This window comes from Aptenodytes forsteri, unplaced genomic scaffold, assembly GCF_000699145.1.
Source record: "Aptenodytes forsteri isolate BGI_AS27 unplaced genomic scaffold, ASM69914v1 Scaffold72, whole genome shotgun sequence".
Classification (NCBI taxonomy): Eukaryota; Metazoa; Chordata; class Aves; order Sphenisciformes; family Spheniscidae; genus Aptenodytes; species Aptenodytes forsteri.
The window spans coordinates 3,245,934-3,265,068 of NW_008796193.1; the positions used below are offsets into that span (position 1 = coordinate 3,245,934).

A 19,135-nucleotide genomic window follows, 5' to 3' on the forward strand; every position below is an offset into this window, starting at 1 on the left:
TTAATTTTTGACACTGCTCAGTACAAGGCAAGATTTTCCTCAAAAATGTGATATTTGAAAAATCTACTCCCCCGGAATTTATGTTTCAAAAGTCCGTAGACCAAGTTCTGCATTTAGGAGTCCCAGAATTTCTGTTTAGTGATTAAGCAAAGCTGGTGCAGCAGCACCCGCTTTAAATTTCTCGGCTTGATGGACCCGGCATAAGCAATAGGCCCTTGCGACAAGAGTTTGTGTTACTATTTGCAGGGGAAGAGATGCAGCCCTAAGCTTGCTACTAAGTCCTTGAGGGTGAGGGTAGATGAAATGCTATGCGAACCTTACTATTAACTAGCTCAGACTAAGTCCAGGGCCAGCTTTGGAGCAGTTCTGCAGTCAGATAAACAAAGGCAGGCAAAGGGAAGCAGTGTTTTAAGTGAGATGATAGATATGGAGACCATCCATAAGATAAGAACATGGAGGGTTTTTTGAAATTTGGGGTTTTTTTCCTCCTACTACTCTTGGATGATCAGAGATTGTCAGTAGTGGAAGATTTTTTTTGTATTTTAACCAATATTATTTTATTATTTTTTTTATCTTCTGAACTTGATGTGCTGTACATATATTTAAAGATACTTCTGCATAACATGCAACTTTAATCTTCTTTGAGATTAATGATTACTCTTAAGCAGGAGATTCTAAACAGGCAGGCTGTTGGGTTTTTACTGTTTGTTTTTGTATCTTCTGATGTCTGAGGAATGTTTTGCTGGAATGCAGTATCACTTTTATTCCTCTTCCTTTCACTTTTTTTTTGTTGTTTTCTCTTGTGTCTGAACTTCCTACTGCTGATAGAAACAGTGTAATCTGTCACACTTTAATTAAGATATACACTGCTTACATTCACAGCATTGTTAATTTTTCTGCAGAGGGAACTTTTTCTGTTTCATTTAAAAATTTAAGGGAAGCAAAGATTGTGGGAATAAACATTTTTATAAGACCAGCTCTGTATTATTGGAGAAAAACAAACAAACAAACAAACAAAACAGATGAGCTGTCAGATGCAAAGACCCTTCTTTATTAAGGATTATTCACCTATCTAATGTACAGCTACCCTTTCAAAAATAGTATTTCTCTTTATGTGGAATTTGTAATTTAAGGTGATGGAAGCCAATCTTTTCCATTTTTTCAAGAAAGGAATTGCAAGAGAATGCAAGAACAAAAAGTAGAATATGAAGGCAGCTTTTTTTGTGGAAATACACATGGCTGTCCTAAAACTGTTAGGATGTTAATCTAATTATTTCAGATTATTTTTAAAGGCTTACAGAAACTTGACAAAGTTCCATCATGCTTGACATAGAAAGGTTCTCATAGCCTAACTTTTTTGTTGTCCATGGGTTACTATTTAGGTAGGATTTAGTAAAAGGATTATAAGAAAGAAGAATAAACTCTCTTTTGAGTAAGATAGTTTAGATAAATACATAGAGCTGTTGTTATGCTATGTAGTAGCAAAGAAATTTATATGTCTCTGTCCAAATTTGACAGTTAAAACAAGGTTAAAGAACCATTTTATGTTTGGGGCAAAAGATCAAGGGGTGTAACAGTTCCCTAGTAGTTTGTAGCATTACAAATCTGCATCTTCACTATTGATGCTTCATTGTGTTATAAAAGTAGAGCCAGCAGTCTTCTCTCTGTAGAATTGCTGTTGAGACACATAGACCATTTTACTGTAGTTTTAAATACCTGAATTTTCCATGCAGAAGTATTTTGTCATATTCCAGCAAAGAAGTGGTATGAAAACGTGAATCATCTGATAATAGGTCATTGTTACCCAAAAAAGAATAGTGGCCTACAGTTGGAAGTGTTGGAAGTATGAGCCAGAAATGCTCATACTAAGAGAGTTTAGTGTCATTGGGAAATTCAGAGCTCTTCAAATATTGTCTGAAATATCCATGGATTAACCTGGGAATAGTTGTTGACACTTAAAAATATACTGTTGTCATTATATCCTGGTTAATTAACCAGATGACTCTGCAAGAAATTTTTCAAGGAAATTCCATTTATAACTGGAAACACCGTTTTCTGGGGAATAGTCTCTTTAAAACAGGATTTTAAATGGCTGATTCCTTCCCATATGTTTTCGAAGGTCAGATTTTAATTAAAAACCTTTAAGTCACTCTCTCATTAGGGGACAGTGACAGAGTTACTCAGGAACAGTCAGCTTCTTGATAAAACAGCCTGTGAAACATTTCCTTGTTCTGTAGCACCTCTCATATATTAGTAAAATTCTTTGGAGTTTCATATCTGATATATCACAGTTATTAAAGAGCAACTATTTATTTCTAATCCCCTAACTGTTGACTAGTCTGAGCCATCTTCACAGAGTGAATGAGAATACTCAACTCTTGCCCAGAGATAAGCGGTATAGTTTGTCATTCTTCTGTGCTCTAAGATCATTGGTGGGATTCAAGAAGAAACTAGAATCAGAATAAAGACCCATTCTTTAAAAAACAGGAGAGAAGTCATTTTGGAAATGGAGTCCAGTGAAATTCTGCTCGGAAGGGCAGAAAACAGACCAAAAGAGGACAGAAGATTGGGAATTGAGGAGGAGATGACTGAGTTAGTTGGGTAGAAAGATGGATGAGATAGTGAAGGATACGGTAGGAAAGCCCTGGAACTGGTTAGACAAGGAGAATGGATCTTCATGAGCCAGAAGAGCGGGAAGAAAGGAAGACAGCCGGGTGGAGAGGGCAACAACTGAAAGTGGAAGGAAAGAGGTAGGAGAAACCTTTACAGCAGGACTCAGTTGTGTAGATGTAGATGTCTGGTACCGTTTTAGATGCCTATCTTTCAGTTGCCACTCCAGAAGGTTCTCTGTCATATCTGCAAAACCTATGCATATCCACCAAACCTATGCATATCCTTGCTTACTTTGAAGTGACTAAATATTCCTGGGATATCACTGTTTAAGTAGATGAGTTCCATCCCTTCTGTCTGGATACTGATTCTGGGACTGAATGCGTGGAGGAAAAAGCTTGTGGGAAGATTGGGTTTGGGGCACTGAATGCAGAAGGAGAGACTAGAGCTGATGGGCAAGGGGAGAAGCAGCTTGTGTTATGGAGACTAAATGGACAAGAAAACTTATTTGAGAGGGATAGCCATTCATGTTGAAGAGGAAGGACCAGAAGACAGAGGGAGGTGGGAGACAACAGGAAAAGAAGCCACTTCCCACTGAAAGTTTCCCACCCAGAGCCTAGGATGGATTCCAGGATTCAAAAGTTCCCTCGTTTATGTGGTTTTTGTCTGTGAAACCCACTGACAAAACATTCTTCTTATTTAGTCTTAGCCTGATGGTTTTGCTATTTTACTTTGACAGCTCATATGGCTGAAATCTGTGAAATAGTTTGAAAGCAGTTTGTGTAAAGAGTTACATAGGAATAATTAGCTTACAAGAGTATATCTTCATTTCCATCAGATTTTATAACAGAAGTTAATAGGATCAAAATAGTGGATATGTGGATCGTCTTTTAATAAATTAGTTTACAAGTTAATTAAAGATTATGCCTATGTAAAAATACATTATGAAAGAAGAATAAGACTCTCTTGAATATGCTGAATCAATATGACTGCTTTAAGCCACAGGTAAAATAGAAAGTAATTGTAAACAAAATAACTATTTCTAATAGTTCCAGAAGTGTTAGCAGTTGTCACAACAGGATCTACTTAGTTATTCATATCTGGGCTTGGGAAAAAGAGGCTTGCTGCTTCAATTCTTCAACTGCAGTATTAAATCGGTATTTGCCTGGAACTTGTTATCTGACAGAAAATTTTTCAGAATGTATTTCCATTTTTTTTTTTTAGGCTTATCAACCATAAAAAATGCTTATATTAGGGGAAACAGAATGAAAAAATGATGAACAAAAAGATAGCCAATAGCCCATTAAATTGAAAGCAAGGTCCAGCTCTTTTGCCTAATTCAGACTGTGAATACCTGCATGCTTTTTCTGGGTTCACAGAATTAACAGCTCTCTAAATGACTAAGTTTTGCAATTTTGGACATTTCTTATAAGCCAGAGTAGATTATTTTCATTTTTCACTGGAAGTTTGATGAAAGTGATCCCCTTAACGCCTTTCATTTATATCAATAAACTACTGTGTGTATGTGTGTGTATATATATAAGCAATTTAAACTTTTGAGGGCTTCTGCTAATCTGTGCCAGTATTGCTTAAAATATGCCTGGAGATTCTAGTCTTTCTCTTTACAAATACTGATTTTGAAAAGGAAAATGAGGATGGGGGTGGGGATGAAGCACATTGACACAGATTGTCCTTTAGAAACAATACTTTTCTAAGTGTCAGTGTCTTTTCACGTAGAAGGATAAATTGTCCTTTAAAAATCTTCCTACCACAGAAAGCAACTGAGAGCTGGATTGAACTGTACACACTGTGTTACACACTGCATTATCTGTTGTAAAAGGATAGGCAAGTGCTGACAGTCAGCATATCAAGGACAAGGGTGTTTTAGGGAAAAATGTTTACAGGGTTGGAAAGAGTGATTTGAAGAAGGGAACATACCTGGTCTCTAGAACAGATGACATAGACTTAATAAAGCTGTTTTCAGAATTGATGTATGGTTTTTACGGGGTTCTTCTTAAGAATACTTTCAATCTTGTTTTGAGTATTATACTCAGAACTTTTTCCTGAGTGGAAAAATATCTTTGGAGCTGTTATTTTATATATGATAGATATGTAAAATATATATATGTAATATGTATCTATTTTATATAAAATACCTTGCATTCATGTCAAGGAGATACAGTGCCACTAATGGTCAACAAGAAACGAGCTGTATCATTATTTTTCTTTTGGGAAAACAAGGATGAAAGCTCTATCTAGGATAATTTGAAGGCTATGAGTCATTCACTAAAATTGTTTATTTTTATATTTTTTGTTCTTAAAGTTTAATAGCTAAGATGAAAGAGCAGATAGCAAAATGTAGGGTAATTCTTAGTGATTAGTCAGGTTTTATGTCTCTCAGGTGGCATATGTTAAGAGATAAAATTGTAATTTGATTTTTTACAAAAATACACATAGCTTAACAAGAGGCTAAGAACTTTATGAAGAAATATGTGATAAAATTTAGTGAAAAGTTTAGCACTATGTTCTGTTTTGGCCTTAAAAATCTTAGTCTGTTGGTTTGTTAAGCGGGGAATGAATCTTGTCAAAACAAGAAGGGTATTAGAACTGTGATATTAAATTTGATATTAGAAGTGTGGCTGGAAATGTGTTACTGAAGTCTACTATGTGTTAGAATAACAGACTTCTGTGATGGATGCAGCAATGTTGTGTAACATTCCGGCTAAAAGTTCACTGGGGAAATCCAGTGTAACACATATTAGATGGATTTAAATATCTATTTAAGATTTTTAATGGAGACTCAATGTCCCATTCTCAATGAGAACCTTCAGGGTTTTTCATGATCTAGTGTTCTTGTTTATGGCTTTCAGCTGGCAAAGAGAATCAGATGTTTGTCAGTAACAGTTGAAGGTACTACAGAGACAATAAAATAGTGAACACTGATAAAATTAAGCCAACTGTATAGAAGGAAATAGTGGAAGACTCCCCAGAAACTTCTTTCTTCCAACTAACCACATTTTCTGAAAGTGATTTCAGACTTCCAAGACTTAATTTGGACATCTTTGTTATTTACAAACGAAATAACTTATAAAGCAGTCTCATTTAAGAGAACAAGTAGTCATGGTGAGTAAAATCTAAAATGGAGTTTCCTATGCAGCAGAGTTAAGCGATCTTATCAGTTTTAGCCAGTCTTTACTTCTAAGACTTAAAAAGAGTTAAAACTTGATGAAATGGAATTAGTTTACATTAACGTAGAAGTCACATTTTCTCATGATGAAAAATCAAAGCAGCCCCACCTAGAGCAGGTTGCTCAGGGCCTCATCCAGTCAAGTTTTGATCATCTCCAAGTCAGAGATTCCGCAGCTTTGCCAACCTGTTCCAGCGTTTTATCATCTTTATGGTAAAATTGAAGGGGGGGGGGGGAAGAAATCTTTTTTTTTTTTTTTTTTTTTTAACTGAGTTCCAACTTGTGTCCCTTGCTTCTCATCCTCCTACTGTGCACTTTCAAGAAGAGTTTGGCTCCATCTTCTCTATTCTTCTACCCTTCCAATTTAGGCAGTTGTAGAGAGCAATATGATCTTACCTTCGTAGTATTTTTACGTTTGGGATTTTTTTTTTTTTTTTTGGGTGTCTGTGTTTGTGTAAACACCTAGCCTGAAGATCTTCACTAGTGTTCAGGAATCTTGAAATTGGCTTCTGTGAACAAAACGTTCTTTCTTATTGCTGGGGGCTCTAAACTTCCATTTTGACAGCACAAGGTGATACAGAATTATTGAAAGGATAATAAATCAGCAGTACAATGTACCAATTAGATTAATTAGATTTCAAAATCTGTGTTTGTGTAAACACCTAGCCTGAAGATCTTCACTAGTGTTCAGGAATCTTGAAATTGGCTTCTGTGAACAAAACGTTCTTTCTTATTGCTGGGGGCTCTAAACTTCCATTTTGACAGCACAAGGTGATACAGAATTATTGAAAGGATAATAAATCAGCAGTACAATGTACCAATTAGATTAATTAGATTTCAAAATTTGATGGATAACCATATTATATGGAGAGATGTGAAGCTATGACCTTACTCCTGGGAGGCAAGAATACAAGCAATTGAATCTCACTGACATTTAAGCCTCTGTGTGTGTGTACAGCGAGATAGATACCTACTTGGGTTGTCTCTCTGTATCTTGTCAATTGCCTCCTTGAAGCAGAATTCTCGCCGGACTAATTACAAAGCTCCTGTTAGTTCACCAAGCTCATTATTCTCCAGAAATTGGCAATATAAGCACTGGCTCATGTCTTTTCTGAGTTAGGCTATGGTTTCATTTTTATTGAATCAGTAACTCTGAAGATGGGGCATTTAAGTTTAAAGACTATTTCTGTTCGTGGTTTCAGTTTTGATACTTCTTTTATGTCACTAGTCCTAAAAAGAGGTCATGTTAAATATTTCAAATACTGAATAAGAACAAGCTTTTATGCTGATGCTCAGTGTTGAATTCTGTCCAAAACTTTGGAATTTAAAAAAACCATTAAGTGAGAAAACTATGCTGTTTATAATGGGTCTTGATACATATTTGTTTAACTTAGATTTGCAAATGTTAATTGACCATGGTTCCTTTCCGTCTGTTCAAATGTTACGGTCCTTAAACTGGAATAAACATACTATTTTAATTATCGTGCAAACATCATTTATTTGTTTCCTACAAATACTAATTACCTCTCTTGCTCTTTTTCAGGGAATGTATATCAAATCAACATATGATGGACTACATGTAATCACAGGAACAACTGAAAATGTAAGCTTCTTTATTCTAAAAGACTTTTATCATGCATACAAGTATGTTCTGTATGTTCTATCTGCAGTGCATTTTGTAATATGAAAACTTGCTTTAAATCAAGCCACTCTTTATTAATACTTTTTTCTTTATCTCTTCTGTACGTATTTCATACCACATTTGTAAAAACTTGGAACCCTTGAAAATAGACATAGAAAAATATCTATGATGAAGTGACTAATAACTAATACTTTAAAATGAAAATCTTGAACTTCTGTCCTCAATGGTTCTTCCAATACACTTTTCTAATAGTGTTCATGTATATGTTCTCTCTGGCACAAAAGAATTTTCCTTTATCTTAAGTAAATTTTTCTCACGTAAGGGCATCATCATTAGTCTAAAATAATATCTGTTGTATTTAATTTTTGTTCTCTACTTTAGATAAATCAGAACATAGGACAGTTCAGGTTCATATAAAAAAAGAACTATTTTTCTGTCAAAAGCACAGTAGAAATAATATAATAGGGAAAACAAATCTGTCTCAGGTGTTTATATTGACCAGAGTAGTCACAAAATTGCAGAGTTACTGATAAGCGTAGTTGTCATCTGAGCAGCCCTTAATATGTACAGTCAGATTACTTTATGCGTGAGCAAATATTGTCATACAGTGATGAATACTTTTTTGTTAAGTTCTTTGTTTTCTTCTTAAAATGGACAGTAATTTTTTTGTGATTTTTTTTGTTCTAATTACCAAATTAATTTTAAAAGATTTTTAGAAAAATTAGACTTCTGGAGATGATGTCTGCCCTAGGATTGACTCACAGAAAATGAGTAGCTTCTGTATGTTTAAGCAATTCAGTAAAATAGATTGTAAAATAATAAATTTTAAAATAGTTGCAATATCAGCAGTATGGGTGGATGTAAAAGACATGGGTAATGGAGAAAGATAACTTAAGATATTATATTCGATATCAGACAGGTTATAGAATAATCTTTGATAAACCAGAAAGTTTTCAAAGCTAGCAGTAATTACTGGCAGGACTATCACTAAGAAGGGAGAAACTGTGGAAAGGAGCAAACAGATTTTGGTACAGGAAGAGAAGGGGACGGATGATTTGACAATGTTAAAAAAACAAGTTAGTTAACAATCCAAATGACTATTGTGTGAGGATGTATGAAAAGTTCTTTTATGAAAATAACCATTCCTGAAGGAATTGTATTAGGACAAGTTAAGCACCATTGCATTTTCATATTTTCCATCATCTGTAGTAAAAATACAGAAGAGACCAAGAAAAATGTATTAATTATTGTTTTCATTGTAGTCCCAGAAGTTTTAGGCAAATCTGAACCAAAAGCACACAGAAATGCTGCAGCACATAAATCAGTATGACTGATCACAGAAAAACTAGTGACAAGAGTAACGAAGTAGCTTCTAAATATCCTTCTTGTTACTTCACTTGCAATTCATAATTATAAATTTGAAAAAAATAAATTGATTTCAACTGCTGCAATCTAATTACTATGACAGACTTCATAATAGGACCCATCCCTTCTGTATTTCATATAGTGTTTTAGTCACACTGTATTCATTTAGTCTTGGATCTATTTAACAGCGTATACTGGATAAATTACAAGTTTAGGTTCTATAAAGCTAATATTGAAATTATGTAATGCTGACACCCAAGGAACATAAAATTAGTACTGCGCAGCTAGCCAAAGATGTAAATACTTGCTGGCATACATCAGTGGTATGCTGGTCCATATGAGTGAGCTTCGTATGTGGTATTTTGTTCTGCTTGGTTTATATATATTGAGAGTATTACATCATACAGTTTTTGTTACTCAGTTTTTAGACAGTGGAAACCCATGGAAAGCCTGATGATTTGTGTGTCACACTTTGTGAAGACAAGTCTAATGCAAATTAAACTTAAAATTTGTTTTATTGTTTGTATTAACACCATTGGCAGCATTTAGAAGTCTTAAAATAACTATATGTGTATCTTGGGTCCTGAAACTTATGAATGATCCATCTTGATTATGTTGCAACAGATTTTGTTCATACATTGAGGGAAAATATTTATATATTTGAAATTCACAAGAGGACTTAATTGCTGGCCACTAAAATTTTTATTTTTATTTTGACTAAACTTTAGATGTCAAAATTTTTTGATAAGACAACACCATAAGAAGTTGCTTTTTTGTTTTTGCTAGAAGTGTAATCACATGTGCAGATAAACCAGCTTCAAAGACCTTTAATTTCTGGCATTTCAGCAAGTTGATTTTTCATTCCTTTTGAAGGGATAATTAACCTCAGAAGTAGTGCTTAATTTTAAAAATTTTGACTAAACTTTAGATGTCAAAATTTTTTGATAAGACAACACCATAAGAAGTTGCTTTTTTGTTTTTGCTAGAAGTGTAATCACATGTGCAGATAAACCAGCTTCAAAGACCTTTAATTTCTGGCATTTCAGCAAGTTGATTTTTCATTCCTTTTGAAGGGATAATTAACCTCAGAAGTAGTGCTTAATTTTAAAAGATAATAAGTGCTCAGCTTCATCAAAGTCAGGAAAGGAGCTAAAAAGAGAAAGAACCATGCCTTTGCTTTTCTAACTAACGTCAACTGAAGTTAAACATGATGAATGGTGGTGTTTACTTCAGTTTCCTGCTTACCTTTCATTTACTGTTTAAAGCAATCAAGTTTGTATTCACATTGAATTCCAGAAATATCTTTCTGTTACATGTTTAGTCCTGTGCAAAAGAGCAGTCTGCCAAAGTTCTGCAAGTTTCCACTAAAAGGAGAAAGTGATACTGGAGCCAGGTAGTTCTTCACACCATCCTATAAAGTATGTAGGTAAAATCCTGTTTATTTAGTGCAGAAGGACTCAGATGGCAGGAGTTGATATCTGGCTGTAATGACCAGGTAGTTTAGCTCAAGGGCTGGCCCACTACAGGAGACACAGAAGCCCTTATGAAAGAACAAGCAGAGACCAAACCTGTGAGGAGTTGGAACATAGCTTGTGTTGGGGAGGTTGGGCAGAGCAAGGTTAGGAATGACGAGCAAGTAGTTGGCTGGAGGTAAAAGCTATGCTTGAAATAGCACCTATAACACACTTGGAATCACTGTGTCAAATATTAGCTATTTGTTCTATTGGCTTGTTTTTTCTGACTGAATAATTAATCATGTCTCCTCCTACTCTCCGGCAGCTGTGTAGACTGAAGAATCTATTGATAGGTCAGCAGGTGCTGACTATTGGAGAGTGACTTGACCTCCTCATAGATGAGTCTTTTTGGCACTTTTTTCAGAGTAATTGCAGTCATTTTCTTCCCAGTGGCCATCTGGGGTTTTGTTGTATTTTTTCCTCTTGTCTTTGTTCCTTTTATTTGTTTATCTTATGTTTTTAATCTCCATCCACAAAAGGGATGGAAATGATGGGTGGGATTTGTGGTTGGTGAAGACTGTCCAGCTGAAGAGCTCTTGCCTGTTTCCTGGAAGTCTTGATTGGTATGCAGTGAGGTCATGAATATAAGCTCCTACAAGTCACCTTTCATTCAGATAAATCTTTTCCTTCTTTGCACTTATACCTGGCTCTTGTGCCATGGGCAATTTATGTTATAGGCTGGCTCCAAAAGGCATCCAGGAACTGAACTAAGTTTTGATAACATAACTCCTTTTCTGTGAAGAACTTCTTCAACAGCATTAGAGGTAGATCACTCTCTGTAGCTGCAAGTGGCTCTTTTTCTGCCTTTCTTAGCAGTCTGCTTTTTGGACAGGGAACCTGAACTGTTACTCGAAGAGTATTTTGCTTTAAACGTTTCTGCATTGTTTGAGATGGGACAATCTGTCCTCTCCTCTCTCTGACTCCACATCTAACAAGTAGAGTAAACATTCAACCTTGTCCAAGTCTCCTGGCTGGTCTACTTCCTTAATAGCTAACTTCCACTGTGATTTGTTTCTCAAGATGATGTCTCAGCTCTTTAATTCTTTTCTGATTATTTTCTCTTGAATTTCAAGTTGGTGTACTCTGTGTCAGTAGAACACTCTTGTAAGCTAGTGCACAATGCAAGTAAGTTGCCGTGAATTCTCAATTCTCTACACCTGAGTATGACTGCTGATTTCCTGCATGCCTTACAGATTTGCCTTACAGATTTAAGATCTGGTCTCATTGAAGCATTTAAAAATGGTTTGCTAAATAGCAGTTGACCATGTTGAACTAGCTTTTCAATGGGTTTTAATCCATTTTAACATGATCAGAAGCAGCTATATTTAGGATAAGAGTTTTTCAGCTCAGCGATCCCAAAATTATGTGAATGGTATATATGGAATAGTGTATGTGTCTGTGTATATGTATGTATATATGTGTGTGTATGTATATATACTTATATAACAAAAATCTCCTGAAAAGCTAGTCTGTCACTGACATTGTCCATTAGTAAATTACCACTTCTGTGTTCAAATGGTTAATCTAGTGCTGTCTTGGAAGTGCTGGAGCTGTAGTGTATTTGCAGAGAATCTTCAGTGCACTTAAGCAGTAGAACTGCTATATAAAGGACTATGAGACCTGCTTTTCTGTTACATGCGTGGTTGGTCCAGCCCTGTCCCTGACCATGCAGTAAGCTCAGTATTTGTTGACTTAACAGATTTACGTCTGTGTGATGTAATTTCACTTGGTGTATTCCCAGCAAGGTTGTGATGGCTCATACTCCCCACAGAGACATAAAGAATCTAGAATAGTTCAACCAGTCAAAAAGGCTGTTCATCAACAATGGAAATGGGATTCTAGATTACTTCAACAAATTGCTAGCTGTAACCAGGAAAAACATAGTTCCTTATAAATACAGGTTTTATAAATATGACCAATTACTGTTATTTGATAACAATAATACTTCTTTGGGCACAGCTTGCTTGCCTCCTTCAACATTGTTTTAATTCCTGCTCTTTCCTTCCCCCTGCACACCCCCCATGTAAAGTTCATTATTATCTTTTGTCCTTAGTCTCCTGCTGACCAGTGTAAGAAAATCCACGCTGGTGATGAGGTGATCCAGGTCAACCATCAAACCGTGGTAAGTATTTTGGAAATTCTGCTCTGCAGACTTTGCCTATTCCCACTGCTAAAAAGGTAATAATTCTTCTTAGAAGATAACTTTGCCAAACTAGATTATTATTTATGTCTTTTAAAATATCATAACCACTGCTTATGCTTAATAAGAAAAGGCACAAGTTGTGTCAGTAACCAGCCCAGAAGGATTAAGCCAAATTTACATTTTCCACAGCTGCTGTTCAACATCATACTCTTTCTATAAGTAGATCCCAGAATATTTCATTGCAGTTCTTAGACTTCTCATTGTGGATATGCCAGCTAGTTTAACTTTTTGTCTTAAACAGAATTTTGCATTCTGTTTAATACAGGATTCAGATTAAAAATGCAGAAGTGCTGTAACAGCCATATATTCTGAATCTGTTGGGGGGGGGGAAATCATAAAGACAATTAAAGTGTTGATAGAAATCTGTGGGAGTTTACTTTTGTGCATTCTTGCACGCAGATTTATTTTTAAACAGATGAGCCGTTTTATGAAGTTAGTGAAAATATTAATCTGTTTAAAATCACATAAGCATGTGTATGCACAAGTGTATGCTGAGCCTAAGGTATTGTAGTACATGATTTGCATACATTTAAACATGCCTACCATTGCATTTCTTTCACAGCTGTATGTTGTATTGTGTAACTGCGTGTATATAAAACTACATTTTGTTTTATGTAGAAATGCAGGAATAATATGTTTCTGCAGCATTCATAGAATTGTATCCTGACTTAAAACACACTTGACTTCACTGAAGAATTAATAATTTTATTTTTTTAGATTAAATTATTTGCAATTGAGCTCTAAAAGCCTATCAGAGTGTCTATCTAAAAGCCTATCAGAGCCTCATCCAAGTTTGAATGATTAGATTTTTCTTCCTATTTTGTGAGGGCACAAGCTGCTGCCTTCTAACTGATGTTAGTTCCAATGTTGATGGTTACTGAAAAAAATGCAGTCAAATTTTGTCCCAGTACTATCTTAAGTTATAGAGACTGTCCCTTTTAGAAAAAATAAAACTGTATGTTGCAGAAGAATGGAAGCAGTGTTGCTGGAACTATAAGTGAAAGGAACACTTGTATTTTTTATTTATTAGGCATGAGTAGCATTGTGACAATGATGATAACTTCCTAAAGTGCTTATAATTTAGCCATTTAACTTTGTCTTGCTGAACTCCATCTCCAAACACCGCAGCAGCAAAATTAAGAAATCTCTTTCTGTCTGTCATTTGTGTGAGGTGGGAAGATGAAAGTCTGACTATTAAAATCTTATGATTAGAGAACAAATATTTTCTCTTGAAAAGAAGTATAACTTATTAATTTATACTTTAAATGTTAATGCAACATGCAGCTCATCTATATTAGGTTCTATGAGTTGTCATAGTTACAAGTTGAAATATGCATTAGACTGGCTTTCTCTGTCAAACATACTCTTCAAGGGGCAAACCTGATTTAATCTTTACTCCCACAGGTGAAATTCCCTCATTCAACTACTCAAGAATTGGCTTTCTGGATAGCAATTCTTTCCACAACAGGCCCAAGACTTGTAATCCCTTTCCAGCTAAGGGCACAGTACCAACAGCTGAGTCAAGTGGCATATAATACCTTTTTTTTTTAAAAAAAAAAAACACTAATTCATTCTGAAGTTTATAACAAGCTAAGAAAAGAGATAAATGGCAAGCTGTTTCTTTCAGAAATTTATTCTTCCTTTGAAATGGTTGAGAAAGTCTCACTCTGTCTTCACGGTGACTTTGGAAAATCAGACAGTAATATTGTTTGCATGTTTCAGAGGTACATGTCCAACCCTCTTCCCCTCATGGATTGGAAGTTTTAATGTTTTAAGTCTCCCTTTGATCTTCAAGTGTGCCCTTTAAGTCAAGTCACTTCTGGTACGTCTTGCTGCAAACTATAATTAGCTGTGTTTCTTCTTCACCCAAGTTATTGCAAGTTGTGATGATCAATATCATGTTTATAATTACCATTATTTCTATTAGTGGACTAGAATAATTCAAAGGCAACAGCTCATTAAATTTCCATGTAATCAATATTTTAATAGTGGCAAGACCAGCTCATAAAATGAGGTGTAACCCATTTGAAATTAATGGCTGGGGAGGCAGGCAGCTGAGTAACCTTACAAAAGAAAGGCTTGCATATCTGTGGTGGTCTTACAGGTTTTCCAGAGCTGTAAACTGTTGCTCACCAAGTAGAGGAGCATGGATTTGTGCCTGCAGTTAGAACCCAACACTTCCCCATACCAGCCTTTGACTCCACAGCTTAGCAAAAGCAGGTGCTGGTAGAAGTAAAATTGTAAAAGAGAAAAATACAAAGCAGCCTGAAATTATACCTGGCCAAAGTGTGCTTGTTCAGCTGCTTTGTACTTCTCGCTTCTTTTACAATGTGCTCCAGCTGTTTTTCTTGCCTGGTAGTTGGTAGTGCCATTTCTACCATTAGTTTGGTTTCTGGAGATTAAATGTTTATTTTCCTTGTTTTCCATCAAATGTCACATCTTCATTCCCTCTAAAGTAAAATTGCAGCAAAAGTTCGCATTGATTTATAGCCAGTTATGATGGCTTGCATTTTCCCTTTACCTTGTTCTGCTGCTGGAAGAAGTGGAGTGTGTCTTTATTTCTCTAATGTATCATTCTGTTCAGTTTATTTCATACGAAGCATTTAGCATTGCCCTGTGAAGAGGCAAGTTATTACATTTAGTATCCTAAATACTTCCTGGGTTGTTACAGAATTTTCAAGATAGTTAAAATATTATTTACAATATAAGTATCTGGTGAAATCCATGGTCTCCAGTCTTATGTTAGTTTTCCATAGAGACTCTACTTAAAGCATTAAAAGCTTAGGTGATAAAAATATTGGTGTTAGTGTTATTTCTGCTTTAACCTGTTCATTGGTAAGGGAGGCTCCATGCTTTCATAAAATGTATACACATTAAATATACTTTCTTCAGATATTTGTATGCTTCAGAGATTCTGCATCCCACAGATTTTATCTTTGTTGACCTAACAAAGATATTTTCTTAAGATTGACGTTTCTGTAGCATTTTGGTAGTCTATCAAATATAAATCCCATTCAATACAATGTGTTTTGAAAGAAATCTGTTCTGAAGATGATTAGATATAGTCATTTTGTATTGCCACTAGTGAAAATACTTTCCTGATTAGAGAAAGTATGGATCTCTCTTAGTAGATTCCAATCCTGTAACTGACTACTAGCGTCATTTAATCTGATTTTGACTGAACTAGGCCAATGTATTTTCTAGATAAACTCATATTCACTCATTTCATCAGATCATTTGAGTTTTAAAACTTTCATTGATGTTCCCACAACCTGTAATAAATTGTTCTGGTAGTTAATTATTCTCATTGCTGGGAAAAAATAAGTCATTTTATTTGTAGTCTACATTTGTCTGGCACAAGCTTCCAGTCCTTTGATCGTGATATATTTTTATCTATTAGATTGGAGAGCAGGTTTCTCATTTAGGTATTTTCAGGATGCAACCAAATTACCTCTTCGCTTTTTTTTGTAAGCTAGATAATTTGAGCACTTCCAGTTTTTCATCCTAATGCATGACCCTCCTCAACAACCTCTTTAAATTCCCAACTGTAATACTTTGCGTATTTAACATTGAGTTACAGAGCTGTACAGTGAAAGCATTCATTCATGGGTAGGGCAGTACTCCTGTGCTAAAATAGTACAAATGAGACTACATTAATGTAGCCATTACCAACTAGCTGCTTACTCTCTTTAAAAGGCTCATGTTCATTTTTCATTCATACATAGGCAAAAATGAAACTAAGAGGACACTTTCATTTGATTTTTTTTCCTTTAAGAACAAAAACTGTCATTTCAATTTAAGTTTGACTCTTTCCATCAGGAAGTCTATTTTAAGAGAAGAATCATTATCTGTTTTGAAACTGTGAGAGGAATAAGCTTTTAAACAGGTTTAAGAAGATGTAGACTTGGAAAGAATTGTACTGTCCCCACATTCGAGTAGAGTCAGCACAGATAACAGCATTTCTCATCCTGGAGGCACTTCTCTGGGGTTGTACAGCTACAGGGTTGTAGCTATAGCAGAGGATTAAGTATGCTGACAATGTCAGTCCCATTGAATTGCTGAATGTGTGGAGTTAAGCATTTTGGGATTGATGTGACTAGAATATTTTGGCTGTATGTTTTCAAAATTATTCTCATTACCTATGATTACTACACTCATTTTATATAAAGCATTATCTGTATTAAGTAAGAAATACCAGATAGCTAGGATGTAGCTATATTCATACTCTTTTTTTTTCCCCGAAACCAGTTATATTAACAAATATATTAAAAATATTAACAAAACAAGACCACTTGTTTTACTTTACTTTTCAAATAACTTTTCAATGTAGTTGAGAATTAAAAAAAAAAAAGTTCAGAAAGTATCAAAGGAAAGCAGCTTACAAATTATATAATGCAACAATTGAAAGAGTTAGAAATAAAAGACCAGATTCCACGTAGTAAGTCTAACCAAGGAACACTGTAATACAATTATAAAGATCAAAGAAAAAATAATACTACTTTAGGCAAGAAATTAATTAAATCAGGCAATTCACCACTGGCTGTTAAGATCATTTAATCATTATCCAGTTTCCTTATTTGCTTTTCTGCTTGTCCTTCTTGCTTATTAGATTTTAATAAAAAAGCATAAGAAACTTTAAAAATAAGCTATACATTTAAAATTACTGCCACACTAATTCTTTATTTTTCCCTAGAGTAACAACAGGCACTAGTTCTGCCAGTGCCTTGTAGATTTTTACTTCCTCTCTTATAAAATTATATAGAAGTGCTGAATATGCCACTGTACATTTATTTGCTTGCAAAATTAATAATTACACCTTAGGTTCTGTGGATAGTTTATTTTCTGCTGCTTAGTTGAAATAGGATAATATTGAACATAGAACAAAGAGAAGAAAACCAGTCATAACAAATATATAGATATATACATATTCAGGATGGAAGCAAAGTTGGATAATTTAATGCCAAATCATCTACATCTCAGTTTACTGAAGAGACTGAAACTTTCAATTGCAAGACCCTAAGCAAGGATTTTTAATGAATTCTCAGCTTTAGGATAACACTGAATGCTGGGGAAATGTACGAAGGCAAAATTTACTTCGCAAGATTTTGTAGGTGATTTAGAGAGGAAAGGATAACTAAAGACATGAAGGAAAATGGCACATTAGGTGAAATGCAGCATAAATTTATGAATATTAAATTGTGTTAAAGTTCTACCTTTGATAATTTTTCAGACAGCAGAAATATTGCAGATCCAAACAAGTATTGATCTAGCTGCCTGACTATCTGTAAAATATTTGATCTGTATTTAAAAGTGTTTGATAAACTAGGTAAAACTGACTTTTCAGAAAACTGAAAACTTTTTTTTTTGAGGATTAGAATTTGAAGGTCATTTAATAGGACAGAGAGCAATAATAATGCTTTTAGTAATTCCTGTTGAAAGCTAGATGTTACTCAGGAGCAACTGGCAAGACTCCAGAAGTCAGAATGTAGTAATTAATCCCAAATCAACTGAGCACGGTAGAGGTGATATGACTAAAAATGGCAAAGATGAACTTGGAATTAATCAGGAACATGTTTCCGGGAGAAACAGAGTTTTAATGCCATTGTCTTGACATTGGTGATATCTTGTCTGAAATACTTGTGATGTTCGGGTCATTTACAGTCATCAAAGGTGTGAAGTTTCATACGAATATTAAAAAAATGTAATGGGTAAAAAAGAAAATGTATCATGTCTCATACGAAGAGAATTTTTTTAAGGATTTCAATTTGGTTAACCCAGCCAGCTAGGTCTGAGACAGAATTCCTCTTTCTTAACAGACAGAGGCTATAAAGACCAGAAAGAGAAAGAAATCTTTAAGGTAAAAAGCAATGTTGTGCAAGAGCAAGCATCCATACAAACATCTGTAAGTAAATCTGTGGTAGAATTTAAGAGGTCTGCCTAGGATGGTGGTTGAAGAACTGATGAAAATGATTACGTTATAGTTGCCTGCAGCTATATAGTAGAAGAATAAACAAATGGATGTAGTAGCCTAGAAGGGCTCTTTCAGTTCTAACACCTTTGCTTTGTTGTGTAACGTGTCTGTTATTGCTAAATAGCTGTTGTTTTTAACTAATGTAGTTGCATTTTCATACTTGATAAGGTTATTCTTTGGAATTGCGGATGCTATGCTTTCAATACTTAAAGGGGGCTTATAAGAAAGATGGGGACAGACTTTTTAGTAGGGCCTGTTGCGATAGGACAAGGGGTCCTAATGGTTTTAAACTAAAAGAAGGTAGATTTAGACTAGATCTAAGGAAGACATTTTTTATGCTGAGGGTGGTGAAACACTGGCACAGGTTGCCCGGAGAGGTGGTGGATGCCCCATCCCTGGAAACATTCAAGGTCAGGTTGGACAGGGCTCTGAGCAACCTGATCTAGTTGAAGATGTCCCTGCCCACCGCAGGGGGGTTGGACTAGATGGCCTTTAGAGGTCCTTTCCAACCCAAACTGTTCTATGATTCTAAATACATGGACAGCAGCTTAATATGCTTTCATACTGCTCATTGTCAAATTACATACTTTAAATTAAGTGTGTCAAGAGCCCTGGCACAATGAAATAATTTCAGCACTAATTT

The 19,135-nt window shown here is 35.1% G+C and overlaps 1 protein-coding gene across 1 annotated transcript in view; it reads left to right on the forward strand.

Annotated features, from left to right (window-relative positions):
• The window catches only part of LOC103906244 (connector enhancer of kinase suppressor of ras 2), a 217,434-nt gene that overhangs the window by 123,085 nt on the left and 75,214 nt on the right, over positions 1 to 19,135 (forward strand). Inside the window, exons 7-8 of the mRNA XM_019474318.1 lie at positions 7,341 to 7,400; positions 12,372 to 12,440. Of these exons, the coding sequence (XP_019329863.1) occupies positions 7,341 to 7,400; positions 12,372 to 12,440 (129 nt within the window). The remainder of the gene's footprint in view (positions 1 to 7,340; positions 7,401 to 12,371; positions 12,441 to 19,135) is intronic.